Source organism: Arachis stenosperma, chromosome 4, assembly GCF_014773155.1.
Source record: "Arachis stenosperma cultivar V10309 chromosome 4, arast.V10309.gnm1.PFL2, whole genome shotgun sequence".
In the NCBI taxonomy this organism is placed as follows: domain Eukaryota; kingdom Viridiplantae; phylum Streptophyta; class Magnoliopsida; order Fabales; family Fabaceae; genus Arachis; species Arachis stenosperma.
This window is the reverse complement of record NC_080380.1, coordinates 135935738-135953543: the sequence shown is the minus strand read 5'-3', so window position 1 is coordinate 135953543 and position 17806 is coordinate 135935738. Positions and strand designations below refer to the sequence as shown.

Here is a 17806-nt window from a genome sequence, read left to right as displayed (position 1 = left end):
AAGAGATTTAGGATGTGGTTGAAGTTAAAAAAAATGAGGAGATTAATGGATTTTATGGGTCATATAGTTGTCGAAGTGTGAAGCAGCAGCAAAATATTAGAAATTGGAATTGAATGAGATTAGAATTATAATTGAAAATTTAAAATTATGTTAGATTAAAAGAAAAATTGTAATTAGGTTTATGTAATTTTTCCGGTCACATTTTGTCCGACACAACTTCAAAACTTATACTGTTGGTATCACTTCAAAATTTATATTGTTCGTAAATAGAAATTAAAATAGTTAATATTTAATATCTATCCAAAAGAACACTTTTCTATCCTATTTTATATAGGTGAATTTTATGGTACTTATAACTTAGTATCTAACTTTTGTCAAACTTATTTTTTATGTTAAATTTTAAATATTTAATAATTATTTATTTTTATAACTTTAAAATTAAATATTAATTTTTTATTCATTTTGGTAAGTTAGATAAACACTTCTAAGCAACATGACCTTTTATATATTATAGACAGATATACAGGGATACAAATAATGCTTAATTACTTGTCCAAAGACACAAATGTAGGATTGAAGCATGCAACATACATCAATTCAAAACAGTAGCAATCCCACCAAGGTCTAAAAAATGGCAGCACCATCCATCAAGTACCAAGTGAAGCTCTGTCATAGAGTGCTGAAAAATTTCAATCTTCAAAATGATTGTGCGTCCTCACTTTGCCATGTAGCTTGTCAAGAATCCTCCATGTCACACAATCAGGTGTGAGTTTATTCCTTTTCATCTCTCTAACAATCTGGTAAGCCTCCCTTTTCAAACCTAGATTGCAAGCACAATTGATCACAATATTATAACTAAATATATTTGGAGACACCCCAGAATCTACCAGTTCATACAAAAAATGACAAGCTTCATTAAAGTTATTGGTGCGACAGAACCCTTTCAGAATTGCTGCATAAACAAAATTATCATGAATCCCTGAAGGCCATATAACATTGTGCCAAAAATTCTTTGCTTCATCTATTTGGTTAGATTCACATAGACCATCTACCACAACAGTATAAGTGGTACTATCTGCAGTAATGCCATTACTTGCCATATTATTGAAGGCCCTCAATGCATCATTTGGCCTCTTTAGTTTGAATAGGCCTCGCAGAAAAGCATTATATGTCGCAACACTCGGTCTTACACCATTTTCAGGCATTACTTTATGGAGCAACTCAATAGCATCATCAACTTTTGCAGTGTCCAATAAACCAGAAATTATCGTAGTGAAGGTCACAACATCGGGAGCGAAAAATTTACCACTCAACATGTCCTGTAATACCGTTAGAGCTTCATCAATCCTTCCCATCTTGCAAAATCCATTGATAACTGTGTTAAGTGTGATCACATCTGCATGACACTGGCTTTGAAGCATGAGCACAAGCACATTCAAGAGTTCTGTTGGATTATTCACAATACAAAGAGCTCTTAAATAGATGTTGTAAATCCTAGTCTTGTCGACGCCTTCCCTACTTAGCATGTGTTCAAGAACTTTCCTTGCCTTGTCCACATCTAGCACTTGGCAAAGAGCTTCCACCAACACCTTGTAGGTATGCTCAGAAAGCAAGAATCCAAATTCAGCTTCCTCTAATAACTGATAAGCTCTCATACAATCACCATCCTTGCTAAGCCCATGTATAATATAATTATAAGACGCTACACTCGGAACAAATCCTCTCTTCCTCATTATATACACAATCCTAGCAGCCGCATGATACCTCCCAACCTTGCAGAGTGAATCTATCATCTGTCCATATGCAACCTCCTCACACAAACTGCCCCTTAATGCAAACTCCTCGGCTATCCTAAACAATTCATTGAAGAACCCTCCCCTACACAGAGAATCAACCAGATTCGCGAAGGCTGCTGTTTTCATCGAAGCCTCCCTTTCAACCCTCATCTTCTCCCATAACTGGCACATCATTCCCTTTGCTCCTTCTATATCCCTCATCCTAAGAAACCCGCCGACTAAAACACTATAAATCAAAGAATTTGCCGCAATACCACTATCAAGCATTTCATCAAACACCTTGCGGGCATCACCAATTCCACCAATTAAGCAGTACCCATTAATGAGAGTAGTATAAGAAACCACATTGGGGCAATGCCCTCTACCCTTCATGTCGAAGAACAGTATGTGAGCTTGTTGGGGTTGACCAAACCTGCAAAAGTGATCCATTAAGCGGTGATAGGTGACAATGGAGGGAACGAAGCCGTGGTTAGCTTGGATCAAAGAAAGGGCACAAGCCCAGGTTCGGTGCGGGGTTCGAGAGGGGAGGAGGCGGGAGAGGAGAACGTTGGAGGTGCGGTGGTCAGGGAGGAAGCCGGAGGAGAGGAAGAGGGAGAAGATGTTGTGGGCTTCATCGAAACGGTGGGCGTCACAGAGGGAGTGGATGATGGCGGCAAGGTTGCGGTTGTGGAAGGTGGTAGTGGAGTGGTGGTGTTGTCCATGTTGAATGGTGTGGTTATGGATGGTGGTTGAGAATGGAAGAGAGGGGAGAACAAAGAAGGATTTGGGTTTACTATGGATGAGAAAGGTGGGGGTGCGTGATTGCATTGCATTTACACGCTATGAGCCAATGGACAGAGGCTCCTTTGGGGCATTTGGTCGAACAGGTTCTGTACTAACTTCACGTGAAACTAATAAAAAACTGCATATGAATTTTCATCCATAAACACCGTTCTTTATATGTGTCCTTGTCTGCATTTTTTTTTCTCCCTACTCTTCTTTGTTTTATTTCTCTTTTTTTTTTTCCAAAAAAGAAAAACAAGGGCTAAAAAAAGAAAGAAGCAAAAATTTGTGTTTATTTCTGTGTTTAGTTAGAAAAATGATACCTGACCGGCAACCAAAAAAAATTTGACTCTTGACTCAGGCATGGATTCTTGTATTCACTCTTCATATTTTTTTTTGTGAAAACTCACGTGCGGTCGACTTTACGTGAAATTAATAGCCGAGAGTCGTTAGATGAAAATTCAGTCAATCAGTTATCAACTTCACGTGAACTCGACTGCACGTGAATTTTCCCTATTTTTTTACTAATGCTCAATAGTAATAAGAATGAACATTTCCACATTTCAGTTTTTTTTTTTTCCCAACCTATTATCAAAGAAATAAAATGATGCTGAGTTTGTATAATGCTCCATCATTAATCAAATCAAATCATGGATAAGAACTTAACCAACATCCAAGCCTACCCAATAAAAAGGGGTAGGGGTGTTCAATCACTAATTACACTCATCATCCAATCATTTGTTTCTTGAATAATACATGATAATTATATGTGTATAAATATAACCATTGCAATGAAACTGTGCTATGTACAAAACACACTCTTCATTTTTGTCCACTCCTTTTGGCTTCCAATGTTGTTCCCTCTTTGAGTGCCACTTGTGCTTCATGCTCCATTCCAAGTCCACCCAATGAAACATACTGAAGATAAGATGCAATGTGCCACAAAGGGGAAATCACTTGCGCTTGCATTGCATCGCCTAGCGCTTCCTGCGGCATTTCGCTCATGAGATAACACAAACTGCGACGCGCATGTACCGTCGGAGAAACCATTGTTCCGGCATCAATGAACTGAAAGTAACACAGAGAAATCTATTCTGTTTAAAATAGAGATCAAGATATGGTATTGTGATTTCTAACTTTTGAGGGACGAAACTGTAGAGAGGATATGCAAAACAATCATGGATTTGTTGCTATTATTATTTGTCATTTGAATACAAGTTTTCACATATCATTTACCAAACTAATTTAATCTACTTTTGCATTAGATAAATAAGGTTGAGATAGAAATCATATTATTTGTACGCTATATACTAGACAATTTTACAATAATACCGTGCAACGATCAGGCCTTAATCTAGTGATATATAACACAACAATATTTATGCCATTATGTGTGTGTGCATATATAGATCAAATAACAGATGAAAAATTAGAAAAAAATTGTTAACATGGTTAATTTGCATATCTGGAGAAATTTAGAGTGTCAATTTGCACATTTTTAGAAGTCAAGGATTAAAGTGCATGACATAAAGTTCTAAGGGCAAGGAAAAGTACAACTAACCCTTGCGTAAACTTCACATGAGCAAGGATATAACTTGCAATTGTATTATTCATAGTTCATTAAGGACTAAAAAAGAAAGGTAAGACAAATTTAGATGATTGAGTATCCCCATGAGGAATCTACCTGTGTATAGAACTCAATTGCAAGTCTAAAATCTTTCTTCCGGAAAGCCGCATCTCCTTTTTTCTTACAATTTAGCATGTCCTGCATTTGATCAGTCCACATCTGGAAAGATAACTGTAACATCACAACAGAGAAAAACTCAAATTAGCACACGACAAAGAAAAAAGGCAAAAGTTAAATAAATAATTACATATTACTTAATAGTTTGTCTGAATAAGTCAATATAAAAAGAACACATGATGCTTTTGGTTTGCATTTTCATTTTAATTTTTAGTGTTTTTTATTTTCAAGATTTGTTGAAGAAAAAGAGAAACACGAGATGAAAACAGAACACTGATTTCTCTTTTTTCTTCACAAAATCCTGAAAACAGAAAATATAAACCATAAGCACACTAAACTTTCTCCAAAACAATGAGGCATATAGCAAATTTAGATAGAGAACCTCATTTGCAATTCCCTCATCATCTTTATAGCCAAGTTTTTCCAAAACTTCATGAATGGCAGTCAGGTCCTTTCTTGAACAAGCTTCACCGAGCGGAGACAATGAAGCTAAAGTAGTACCATGCGGGATACCCATCAATTCATGTGAAGGAACCTAAAAGAAATAAAAAGATGAGAGAAGAAATCATTGGTAAGAAAAGACAAACATAAAGAAGAAATCAAATGAATGACAGTATTATATCAACCTCTGTCTCTTTCTGAAGAGGGGCCAAAGCAACCACTAATGACTTCGGATTAGGCCTCTCTCTTGGTTCGTACTGTAAACATCGAGATGCCCAGCGCACCAACTCGGTTCCATCATCATCAGAAAACTGTCCTTCCAAGCAAGAATCCGTCAGCATCTGAAGATTTCTGTCTCGAATCAAATCAAGAGCCTGCTCCAACATTTTCAAAAAATTAGAGATACTAGTCACATTACATATAATATTCAAGTTTACACACCAAAGGATATATAAAGAATAAAATAGTGCAATCTTCAACGGCACGATTTTCCCTAAAGTAACATGACTTACATGACTTGGAGGGATATGCTTCCCACTGAGAATGTCAAGCAAAAGAGTTCCAAAGCTATATATTACACTTTCTGGTGTTACTCTACCTACAGAAGAAAAATAGTTATTAAAATTTTGTTATCATCCTACTCTTACAAACGATTAATGACCATATATTCTAAAATGAAAAGACTGATTTTCGATTTAATATCAACACAATGCTACTACTGAAGAAAAATGGCATACCAGTTCTGAGATACTCAGGAGGGGTAAATGCTAAATTTGTGCTATAACTTTTCCCATCCCTACTATTCTTCATAAGGCCAAAAGTTGAAAGCCTAGGATTACCATCCTGCAAAATTCTAACACAGGATTTATGTTAATTTAGTTACATTAGACACATACACAAGGTGGACACAAAATTTTACCTCGTCAAATAGAACTCTATATGCATTAAGGTCATGATAGAGCGCACGTCCTTTGCTCGTGCAGTATTCCAGAGCTTCTGCAAGATGTAGAACAACTCTCAGTCGCATTGGCCATTTCATCGGTTGAGTTTCCCCTGATATAGAGACATACATCAATTATTTCGCATATCATAGACTCAGCAGTATGTTCATGAAAACCATCACCAGAAAACAGGATCATCATCAAATATTGAAGCTAGCATAATTCTTTGGGAAGATTTATTTATGATATTTTGTTTAGTTTGAATGCTATTTTGTAATTTGACAGTATAAAACATAATTTTTCTTAACAAGATGAATGTTATTCAGTAATTGGACAGTACTAATCCCATATTATGCACCAACAATGCACCAGGATTGACTCGTGACAAAGCAGATAAAAACAAAATAGTAAGCATTATATTAATTCAAGGCATACCAATTGGTTTTCCAATTATTGAAAGAGACGAACAAATCATATGCATGAAAGAAGCTATTACAATGGAAAAGGTGTTTCGCAAGTGTTTCGTTGGGCATGTATTCGGCCACAAGCAACCTCTCTTCGCCTTCACAACAACAACCAAGCAAATTTGCCAATCTTTGGTGACGAAGCTGGCCAACAGATCTAGCTTCCTCCTGAAGTTACAAAATGAAATTATCCTTATTAACTAAAACTGAGACCAATACCATGTGAGGATTGAAAGTTACAGTGTGTGGTTTTAGAATCCACTAAGAAAGAAAGGTAACATTTACCAAAAACTGCCGAGAATCAGGCCAAGCATTCCTATTGAACCTCTTAACAGCAATCCTCATTTGATTCTCCAACTTCCCTTTATACACAACATTTGGAGCCTTCTCTCCATGTTCAGATACTATATTCTGAACAGAGAAACCGGATGTCGCATTCTTAAGTTGCTCAAATGTAAATTCGCGAAATGCAGGCCCATTATCTGCTTCACTTCTATCTTCATTTCCTGGAAAAGAAAACATTACAATAAACATCTATGAACCACAATTTCTTGAAATTACTGAGCAGAACATAATGCACCATAATATTATTAACAGTGTATTATTGTTACCTACCAGTATGCGGAACTTCAATAACAGATGCCTTAACTTGTGAATTTACGCAGCACGGCACGAGGATGGAGAACTGAATCCCCATTTTGATTCACTAAAATAATAATATTTGAAGTTATGACAACCTCTTCCACATTCAATTATTTGAATTTCTGTATATATCCAAAAAAAAAAACATATGTAGCTGCAAATTTTGGAGCAAGAAATGCCTGTAACTCGCATTTAAAAAAAAAAAATCCTTGCTTAAGGTTTAAAGGGTTTAAAAGAGCATAGCCTTTGATCACTCTCAAGCAACTAAAACAAAGGCATCAAGCACTAGCATCAAGAACCATTTTCACAATTAACAAGAAGAGAAGACAATGATCAAAACAACATAAAAAAAAAATACCCAACAAATGTAAAGCTGCTTCATTTAAGAAGGGAATATGATAGTACTTTTCATTATCTTTTGTACATTTTTCGTTTCGTTGGGTTGGTGAAGAGAATTGAAGATCTCACATACATAGAAACACAAAGTAATAACAAAATCATCACATAGCAATAATCCCAAATCCATATGATCTTTAAATACTACACAACCAAACAACTTTTAGCATTTAAAGCTAAAAGGTAAATAAAAAGGACATCCATCATAGATGAAACATTTAAATGCATTTCATAAAAGTTAGGGGGAGAAATCATAAACACACAAAAGCTGAGTATTTAACTTCACATGACAGCATAGTATCTAAGCATCTATTTGCATCTACCTTTCAATTTTTTTTCTCTTATTTCACTTTCTCCCCTTTTCTCTCCGAGTCAACTCAATAGTATAGTTAGAAAATGCACCTAAAGTCTTTTCCATTTTTTCTACTTTGCCAAACTAAACAATGAATAAAGCAGCACTTTTTGAACCTACCCAAAAAGCAATTTCACCTTTGAAATTCTTCTTCAGTTCTTCTTCAATGGCAGAGGGAAAAAAAAAGTTGACTCCTTCTTTTTCCCTCTCTCTTACCTAGACCAAATCAAAAGCTTTTGCGAGATTCACATTTTCTTCCCAGAAAAGAAATGAGAAAAAATAATAATAAAACCAGGAAAATTGTCTGAATTTTTCAAAGTTCAAGTCTTTTCCTCGATCCAATCAAACCCCATTTATCATTTTCCTCAGAAAACTTGGAATTTTCCTTTTTTGTTTCTTCCAAAACCCAACAATTCTTCAACCCAGATCAAGTAAAATATTAAAACCCAATTTTTTAAGTATAAAAAAGTTTCCGTTTTTTCAATTGAAGAAAAGCAATAAAGGAGGAATGAAACTCTAGCTGAACTGATCAACTTTGTGAGAAGCACAAAATGTATAAAGAAAAATGATGGTGAGTGATGATGAAACTAGGCTTCTCAAATTTATTTTATTGGCCCTTTCATTTGGAATAAAATTATAAATCAATCAAGTTGACCAATAAAATATATAAAATTATATAAATAAAGTAATTATTATATAAAATTTTTTAAAATAGATTTTACTGGCCCCTTCATATGAGCATAAATCTAAACATTAATATAAATTTATTGTAGGAAATAAAAAAGGTATAACAACGTTTTAAGTGATTTGAACAAATTTAACAATTCTAATTTAAAAACGAGTAATAGGATAACTAAGTTAGCGAACTATGTTATAATAAAGTTAAAAATCTTTAATAAATCTTTAATTAAAAGTATCAAATAATTTTTTTTTTTAAATTGTGATAAGCTCATAGCCTCATAGGTCGATAAAAAAAAATATAAATACTAGTAAATGGTTGAAAATTTTAAATACTCAATTTTATAAGTTTAGTGAGTCATAATATTTCTCTCAAAAATTTAAACGAATAAAAAGAGGTAATATGAATTATTGTATATCTTTTTTAAATTTACTTGATTTTTATATACATCTTTTTATTTATATTTACCTTATGTTAATTTTTTATTTTTAGAATTTATTAAAAATTAAATTCTAAATTTTTCGAGTATAAAATTATGATATGTTGTTATTAATAACAATCATAAAATCAGATACAATTCATTTTTTTATTCAAGGAATTATAAATTATTGTTACAGTTTTTCAGAGAAATTTATTTAATATTTATTTCTTAAAATTTATAAGTGCGTTGCAAATTTTTTAAATATATTTTTTAAAAATATATGAATTTATCGTCAAATTTTAAAAAATTCACCTATTTTATTACTGGAAAGAAACAATGCAAACCACCATATACATGTGCTGATATATAATCCCAAATGTTATTAAATAATACTATCATAATAATTTGACTATCTATATTGCATAGCAATATGATATTGTTTAATCTATATGACCAACCAACCTTATCTAATTAAAATTAAATACATACCAATCCAAATAATTACTTGATTGATTAAGAAAGCTCACTTATTTTCAATATTGTATACTGTCTGTAGAATTTTTCTTCATTTTCATCATTATTATGAGTTTCATTTTCTAAAATTGTAGATCATTTTCTTTCTCAATTCCACCGCCAATCATTTTTGGAGGTTTTAAATCATTTGGTATGGGCTTAAAGATTTTGAAAGTCAAATATGACAAATTCAAGCCAGTGAAGCAGATGTGTCCATGTATACATTATCCATGTCCCATGAAGAAAATTATATTCATTATAATAAAGGAAGAGGAAGGTACACAACTACTCCCCAAGCATTGAATTAAAGATTATTCTTTTGTCATATGTATAATGTATTAAGTTTTAAACACTCCAACTGTGTAACTTTGAAATTTAGCCAAAACATAAATATTTTTTCAACTATCTCATATTATATATACATTAAAAATTAATATTAAATTAATTATTTATATAAAGTATAGAGTAGAATATAAATATATGTCAAAAGAATGTAAAATATATATATATTAATATATATAAATATATAATAATTAATTTATTATCTAATTTTTATATACACATGATATTTTATATTTATTCTTCCCTTGTATCTTTTGTTTTGATTTTGATTCATTTGAGTTGAGAATAATAAATATAAGCTAAAAGAATAACGATAATAATTTCTTTTTTAATTATTCTCATAAATATGAAATCAAATTAAAAGAGATAGCATATAATGAAGTTGGGTTAGTCATAGTCACTGTTGTAAAAATTGTAGAGTTAGTTACTCTTATTGTTATAAGTAAATGTGTGTTAGTTATATTTCTCTGTATTAAATAAATAATAAGCTAGAGCTATAAATACTTGTTAAACTCATGTGTAAGCGGTATTCATTCAATTCATTCATTTTTTTTTATTGCAATACTTCTCATCTCTCTTTCTTTTTTTATTCTCTACCACCTGTAAATCACTGATACCTTTTATGGTATCAGAGCCACCTCAATCATCTTATCTTCTTAGTTAATCGTTCCCAAAAACCTGAAACCAAAATCCTAATACCCCATTTTCTTCCGTTTTGTAGCCCAACCTTCACGTGTTTGTGTTTGAGCTGAAGGTTCTCTATGGCAATACCAATAGATCAGTCACAAATCAATATTAATAATAAAAAATGAACGGTTCATATATTCGCCAATCCAATAGCAATTAGACTAGATGGAGAAAATTTTCTTCTCTGAAAAAAATAAGTTAAGGCAACAATTGAAGGGTTTGAACTTAGAGATCACATCAATGAAATCAACATACTTAAGAAATTCAAGACACCAGCAGATAAAATAGATGTAACAGCTGAAAAAAGTTCAACAAAGTTTAGAAATCGAAAAAGGCAAGATACCTTGCAAAAATCATGTCTGTTAGCGTCTATGAATGATTCTTTTACAGTAAGAATGATTGGGTGTGCATTTTCTCATGACATATAAATCATTTGCAAATTTTTTTTTGCTTTCAAAGCCAAGATTAGATAGCTAAGGAACAAACTTAGTATCACCAAAAAAGCAGGTTTAATGAATGAATATTTGCTTGAGATCAAGAAAACAATGGATTCATTAATTTTGGTGGGAGCTCCAATAGACAATGTCGTACATGTTGAAGCAATTCTAAAAGGGTTGCCTGAAGAGTACTATTTGTTCATCACATCTATTAATGCAAGGGATAATCCAATTTCAGTAGGAACCCTAGAAACTCTCTTGCTTACTCAATCAAGAAAAGTGGTTTAAAAAATTCAAGAAGATAGATCCAATTTAAGCATATCTAGCACAAACTTTCAATCAAAGAAGATATGACAATAATAGTGTGAGCTATGAAAATGAAAATCTTGAAAGAAATTTTGGCCGAGGCTACAACTCAAGAGGTAGTTTTGGTGCTAGAGACAAAGACAGGTTCAATAATGTGAAACATTTTGGTAGAAAACGAAATCAAAATGCTTCAAGGCTCAGTTGTCAATTGTGTGAAAAATATGGGGACACTGATATGAATTTCTGGCACAGGTTTGATCGATGATTTAGAAGGAATCAGAATATACGACCTCAAGCAAATGTAGCCATGAGCAATTCAGCTGCCACATCTTCAACCATTTATGACCCAAATTGGTATCCAAATTCAGGGGCTACTCATCACATGACTCTAAAAGGTTTAAACATGATAGAATATGATAATTATAATACTCAAGAATAAATGGTCGTAAGTAATGAAAATTCTTTACGTATTTTGAAAGTTAGCAGTTCACTATTAAAATTATTTTTTTCTCAACATATTTTTAAATTGCAAAGAATACTGCTTGTGCCTGAAATTAAAAAGAATTTATTTAGTGTTCGTAAATTTGTTTATGATAATAATGCATGGATTGAATTTCATCCTAACAAATGTTTGGTGGAGATTCTTCTCCAAGGAACTGTTAGAAATGGTTTATATTCATTTGGTCCAACTTGCTTAAAGAAATCAATGAGTAACGTAGTTGTTGTATATTCTGCTTAATTGGACAAGAATTCTATTTTTAGACTATGGCATTTGAGACTTGGACATCCATTCTCTGATATAGTGTCCAAGATCCTTAAAGACAAAGGAATTTCTTTTACTGTTTCAAACTCTCTTTGTAATTCTTATTGTTTAGGAAAGTCTAGTCAACTCCTATTTCTACATTCTACAACTATAATAAGTTCACCTTTAGAATTGTTGTACACTAATATCTGGGCTCCTACACCCATTTCTTCAATAAATGGATCAAGATATTATCTATAGTTTATTAATACTTTCTAAAAATATATTTAGATTTTCTTGTTACATAATCGGTCTCAGCTGCATTTAGTCTTTGTTCAATTTAAAAAAATGGTAGAACTACAATTTAATACAAGGATTAAGTCTATTTAATTTGACACTACAAAGAAATATAATGCTTTAATGAATTTTTTTATAACAAAAGAAATTGTCTTTCGCTTTTCTTATCCGCATGTGCACCAACAACATAGTGCTGCAGAACGAAAACACAAGCATATTACAACTATGGGGTTAACTCTATTAGCTGAAGCTCATTTGTCTATAAAATTTTGGAGAGAAGCATTTACTACTGCAGCCCAGCTCATCAATCTGTTACCTACTCTAGTGTTAAATTATCAATCATCCTATGAGAAACTAATGCAACAATTTTCATCTCTTGATATGCTAAGAGTGTTTGGTTGTTTTTGTTAGCCTCATACAAGACTATACAACAAGCACAAGCTTCAGTTCTGGCCAGAACCATGTGTATATCTTGGACCAGCTCCAGGGTATAAAGTTTTTAAGTGTCTCACAAGCAAAGGTAAGATCATTGTTGCTAGAGATGTGCATTTTCAAGATGTGTTTTTCTACAAAGAAAATAGTTTTAGTTTTGTTTCTAGCTCAGCTCAACTAGCCAGTATTCCTTCCTCGTCAATATCCCATATGCCAATGCTAAAGTTAGCAGCTGCGCCATCTAGTACACTTACACCGGTGAATTCTTTGGATAGCTCAGTCCAACCAAAGTTGGATAATCAACCCACTTTTTCAGTGTCAAAACACTACTAGTTATCTGCCTCACATGCCTTATACACCAGAATTGGCAAGAGTTTCTAGTTCAGAATATCATGATACTCAAGAATAGGTCGTGTCAACCGCAGATCAGCATCAAACTTCCAATACTTAATCACAACCTCCCTCACAAACAACAAAAAAACATGCTATGGGAACAAGATCTAAGAGTGGCATTAGTAAATCTAAAGTCTTTCAAGCTAAAGTAAATCAACAATTACATGTGAGTCAATAGATTGAACTAAGGTCAGAAGCTCAAGCTCTCACCATTTCTCATTAGAGACAAGCAATGAATGAGAAATATGCTGCATTTATACAGAATCAAACATGGGTGCTAACAGAATTACTAAAAGGTATATCATCAGTCAGAAGCAAATGGGTGTTTAGAGTACAACAAAATTCTGATGGCACAGTGAGCAAGTACAAGACAAGGTTGGTAGCCCAAGAATTCAGTCAAAGGTTGAGTGTTGATTTTAAAGAGACTTTTAGTCTAATCATCAAACCAGCAAGTGTAAGAATTGTTCTAATTCTGACTTTTTCTAAAGGCTGGATATAAGACAAATGGATGTTAATAATGCTTTTTTACACTGAGATCTTCATGAAAAAATTCACATGACTCAACCAAGAGGCTTTAAAATCAGTGGCTCACAGGTGGTTTGCAAGTTAACCCATTCTATATGGTGTTAAACAAGCCCCACGCACCTGGTTTACCAAACTCTCAACAACATTTAAAGGCTTAGACTTCACCCCAACAAGGTTTGATGTTAGTCTTTTTGTGAGGAAAACAAAAGATTCAGTCACTCTTATGCTTATGTATGTGAATGACTTGTCATCATAGGTTCCTCATCAAATACAATTAGCAGTATTATTCAGCGGCTAAACAAGACTTTTGCACTTAAAGACATGGGATCCCTTCACTAATTTTTTGGTATAGGAGTAACAAAGAGATGTGATGGAGGCATGGTGCTATCATAGACCAAGTATATTAAGGATATTCTTAAAATATATATCAATGCAAGACTGCAAAGCTGCTCTAACTCCAATGATATCAAATCTAAAATTGACTTTCACAGATGGTGAGGAGTTTAATAATCCAAGTTTGTATCAGTCCGTTGTAGGTAGTCTTCAATATCTTACTATTATAAGGCCAAAATTAGCATTTCGATGAACAAAGTGAGTCAATTCATGCAAGTTTCAAGGGCTCTTCAAGGAAAGGATGTGAAGAGAAATTCTAAAATACTTACAAGAAATAAGAACAGTTAGACTGCACATGCAAAAGTGTTCAGATTTAGTCGCCATAGGTTATTCTAATTCAAGGTATTGTGTTTATATGGGCTTGAACCTAATTTTATGGAGTTCCAAGAAATAACAATATGTCTCGAAGTCCAGCACCGAGGCTGAGTACAAAGGCCTTGGAGCTGTTGTTATAGAATTGCTTTGGACAGAAAATTATTAGTCAAAATTCATATTGTTGCACATCCTAAAGTGTACTGTGATAATTTGAGAGCTGTTCAACTATCAGCAAACTCAGTATAGCATTCTCGTTCCAAACACTTTGAGGCAGATTTGAAATTTGTTAGAGATCATGTATCGAAGGAAGACATTCAAGTTCATCACATTCCAGGAGATGCCCAAGCGGTGGATGCTATGGCTAAAGCAGTTTTTTTCAAAACTTTCACTGAATTTTGCTCCAAACTCAGGATTAAAGATAGCTTAATCCTTCGTTTGAGAGGGAATGAAAGAGAGAGCATATGATGAGGCTGAGTTAGTTGTTAGTTGTGGTCACTATTGTAAAAGTTGTTAGAGTTAGTTATTGTTATCATTAGTTAGATAGTTATGATTAGTTGTGTAAGTAAGTGTGTGTTAGTTATAGTTTTCTGTGTTAAGTGAACAATAAGCTAGAGCTATAAATACTAGCTAAACTCATGTATAAGCATTATTCATTCAATTCATTCACTCTTTTTTTACGGCAATACTTCTCATCTCTCTTTCTCTCTTTATTTTCTAAGCTCTACCAACCTGTAAGTCACTAATACTTTTTACAAGTAAAAATGTAAATAAGAATAATTAATCTTTCATTCATTTAACAATTAAACAAATGTTTAGAAAAAAATTAATATCTTTTTGTATTATAATGATGTTTTTCTTTTTGTGAAGTACGCAAAAAATGTGTTACTTTAAGGAAAAAACACAATAATTTTGCATTTAACAGTTTCAACAATGTTTTCTAGTGTTAAATTTTTGAATCGACAGTTGACTATTGATTGTGTTCTTAACAATTCCAACTTTGTTATAGCTGTCATATACTTTTCTGTTAAAAGGATGCTGACTTACTCATCCCTCCAAAACAAAACAAAAATAAACTAAAAGAACAAAAAAGAATCACACTAATTTGAAATTATTTTGGAAAACTTAGTCATAAAACTTAGGTTTAATTATTCTGTTGGTTTCTATCATTTTATTAAATTTACAATTAAGTCTCTATATTCTTTTTCTTTCAATTAAGTCTCCACACTACTTTTAATTTTGTAGTTAGGATTTTTCTGTGTAAAAAATATTAAAATTAATAGAATATTTCTCCCAAAAAATACTTAATAAAAAATCTAATTAAATTCTTAATTGTGAGTATTTTTAATTTGTAAAAAAATATTTTATTATTTTTAATACTTTTTATACTGATAAAATCCTAATTATAAAATTAAAAAAATAAAAATTCAATTAAAAAATATAAAAATTTAATTACAAATTTAGTGAAATTATAAAAATTAATAAAACAATTAAACTTAAAAATGATAAAGAGTTAGACAAGAGGTTCAATGATGGAGAAATAAATGAGATCTATAAACTGATCTATGTTAGAACAACAATCTTTTATCTATTTTAAAGTATCTCTACAATTATGATAGAAAATTTTCTATCATTTATGTTTGTAGTTCATCTATCATAAAAAAATAATTGAAAAATGTGAAGAGACTCACTTGAATCCTCCTTCATTGGCAAAGATGAGTCCTTTTTTATTTTGAGAAATTATATTTTTATTATTTTTGATATATTATTAAATTTATATTTTTTGTGATATTAAGATAATTGTTTTATGTTTTTACTTTTTATAAATTTCTTTAATATAAAATGAACAATATCCACATAATATGCATACAAAAAAAATAATGCATAATATAATTTTTTTCACCAAATTTGGACCTTAATTATCTTCTTTAAAAATGAAAAACTCACTTATACTATAATATATGTAATCACGGCTAAAAATAATGGAAGAAAAAAAAAAGAAATATCAATAAGATGATAATTTCTATAATTTGACCTTAATTTCTATACTATGATTAATTGACGGCTAAATGGAGGGAACTAAACCTATTAAGATGCTTAGCAAACACATATATATCTGGCTGGGACCATGTGTTTCATGATTCTTAAATTCAAACTAAAATAAAATACTTAAACCATTGCAAAGAAGTATTCTTCAAATGCAGCTTAGGTTGCAAGCTTTTTTTATTAGTTCATTTAAATAAATATTAGAAGTTTAAAATTTATTTTGTATATATATTAATTTTTTTATCAATAATAAATTTTTAAATAAAATTTTGATTTACGATAAACTAATTATTTAATCTATCAAATTTAAAAAAGAAAACATAGACAGTCAAAAAAAATTTCAAACTTTGTTAAGCTATGTTTTCATTAAAAGAATAAATAATAAGTTATTGTAGATATCGGTCAATCTGTTTCGAAAAACTTTCAGTCTTACTCTTAATTTAATTACAATGATGAGTTCTCCTCTTTCATTGGCTTTTTGATGAAAATCTTGGCTCTCATCACCAAAATGGTCAGTCTTGGACCATTATTTTCGTAATCGCGTGTAACACCCTTTGGAGGTGTAGGAATGATTTAATTTTCAACAACCTAAATTTGCAGTACAACCAGGTTCCGTTCTTAGTGAATAGACTTGCAGAAAACTACAGTTCAACGTTTTTAAATGTTGAAAAGAGTAGCAGGGTTCTGAGACATACCAGAGACGAGCAAGTGGGTTGGGAACCACCAGAGGAGAATTGGGTGAAGCTCAATGTTGACGGCTCGGTCCTTCAACCGGGTAGTCAAGGTTCTTGCGGCGGCATTCTGAGGAACTCTGAAGGAGACTACATCGCAGGATTTAGCATGAACATTGGACGGTGTAGCATCACTATGGCAGAACTTTGGGGCATATATGTCGGAGTTAAGCTTGCTGTGGATTTGGGTATCACCAATCTGATGGTAGAATCAGACTCTATGTGTGCTGTGAACCTTATAGGAAAACCCTCAATTGATCTCCATGCTAGCTCTTCACTTATTATATCAATTAAGGAGATTCTCACAAGGTTGAACAAATTCAGAATTAAGCATATCTTCAGAGAAAGGAATTTTTGCGCAGATACTCTTGCGAAGATGGGTCATGAGAAAGAGGCAGGAATCACAGGATATGTTCATTAGAAGAATGAAGTTCACAAAGATAGTGGCTGTTTAGTGTTTTTTTTGTTTCGTTGGGCCTTTGGCCTCCTTCCTATCAAAAATAATTACAATGATGAGTTGGCTTTAGCAAAAACCGAGACATGAAATGATTACTTTTTCATCTTTTTTCCCCCACGATTGAATAATATTGGTATTTACTATTTAGACTTTATTTGATAATTATTATTTGATTAATCAGACTTATAAAACATAATTAAAAATTTTTTTAAAAATTCACTCAAACAAATTTTAATATAAAATTATATTATTAAATGGAAATATTAAAATACTTACCACTTATCCTCTTAGCTTTTTTGGTGGGCGTTTTTGGGGTCAACTTTGCAGCTGGTTTTCTCAGTGAGATTGCTACTCAAGGCCCACAAAGTACCAATAAAACAAAATTAAGAACAAAATAAACCACAGTCCAAAATAAAAATTTCGGGTAAAAAAGGAAGAGAAAAGAAACAATGCTTTCATCATATCGTTGGTAGTCAATGTCGGCGGCTTAGTGTACAAGCAAACACTCATACCTCATGCCTATATAAATAAGTCAAAATCATGCAGAGTAATAAT

The 17806-nt window shown here is 32.2% G+C and overlaps 2 protein-coding genes across 6 annotated transcripts; both read right to left on the bottom strand.

The window, feature by feature from the left end:
* Nucleotides 1-501: 501 nt before the first annotated feature.
* On the bottom strand, nucleotides 502-2821 carry LOC130973767 (pentatricopeptide repeat-containing protein At3g18020-like). 2 transcript variants are annotated; one of them, XM_057898423.1, is made up of 2 exons: nucleotides 1094-2821; nucleotides 502-820 (listed from the first exon to the last, which is right to left on the bottom strand). In XM_057898423.1, the coding sequence occupies exons 1-2, from the start codon at nucleotides 2601-2603 to the stop codon at nucleotides 690-692; spliced, it is 1641 nt and encodes a 546-aa protein (XP_057754406.1). In that variant the 5' UTR covers nucleotides 2604-2821; the 3' UTR covers nucleotides 502-689. The 2 variants fall into 2 exon arrangements, with proteins under 2 accessions (XP_057754406.1, XP_057754407.1); XM_057898424.1 differs by having other exon boundaries at nucleotides 1307-2821.
* A 346-nt stretch (nucleotides 2822-3167) lies between these two features.
* Nucleotides 3168-16983, bottom strand: LOC130973997 (serine/threonine-protein kinase BSK3-like). Of its 4 annotated transcripts, none has more exons than XM_057898697.1 (11): nucleotides 16759-16983; nucleotides 6764-6854; nucleotides 6434-6654; nucleotides 6181-6316; nucleotides 5663-5796; nucleotides 5481-5586; nucleotides 5256-5341; nucleotides 4929-5117; nucleotides 4685-4837; nucleotides 4243-4356; nucleotides 3168-3626 (listed from the first exon to the last, which is right to left on the bottom strand). In XM_057898697.1, the coding sequence occupies exons 2-11, from the start codon at nucleotides 6843-6845 to the stop codon at nucleotides 3381-3383; spliced, it is 1467 nt and encodes a 488-aa protein (XP_057754680.1). In that variant the 5' UTR covers nucleotides 6846-6854; nucleotides 16759-16983; the 3' UTR covers nucleotides 3168-3380. The 4 variants fall into 4 exon arrangements, with proteins under 4 accessions (XP_057754680.1, XP_057754682.1, XP_057754679.1 ...); XM_057898699.1 differs by lacking the exon at nucleotides 16759-16983 and adding an exon at nucleotides 7659-8140 and having other exon boundaries at nucleotides 6764-6912; XM_057898696.1 differs by lacking the exon at nucleotides 16759-16983 and adding an exon at nucleotides 7659-8140.
* Nucleotides 16984-17806: the final 823 nt, after the last annotated feature.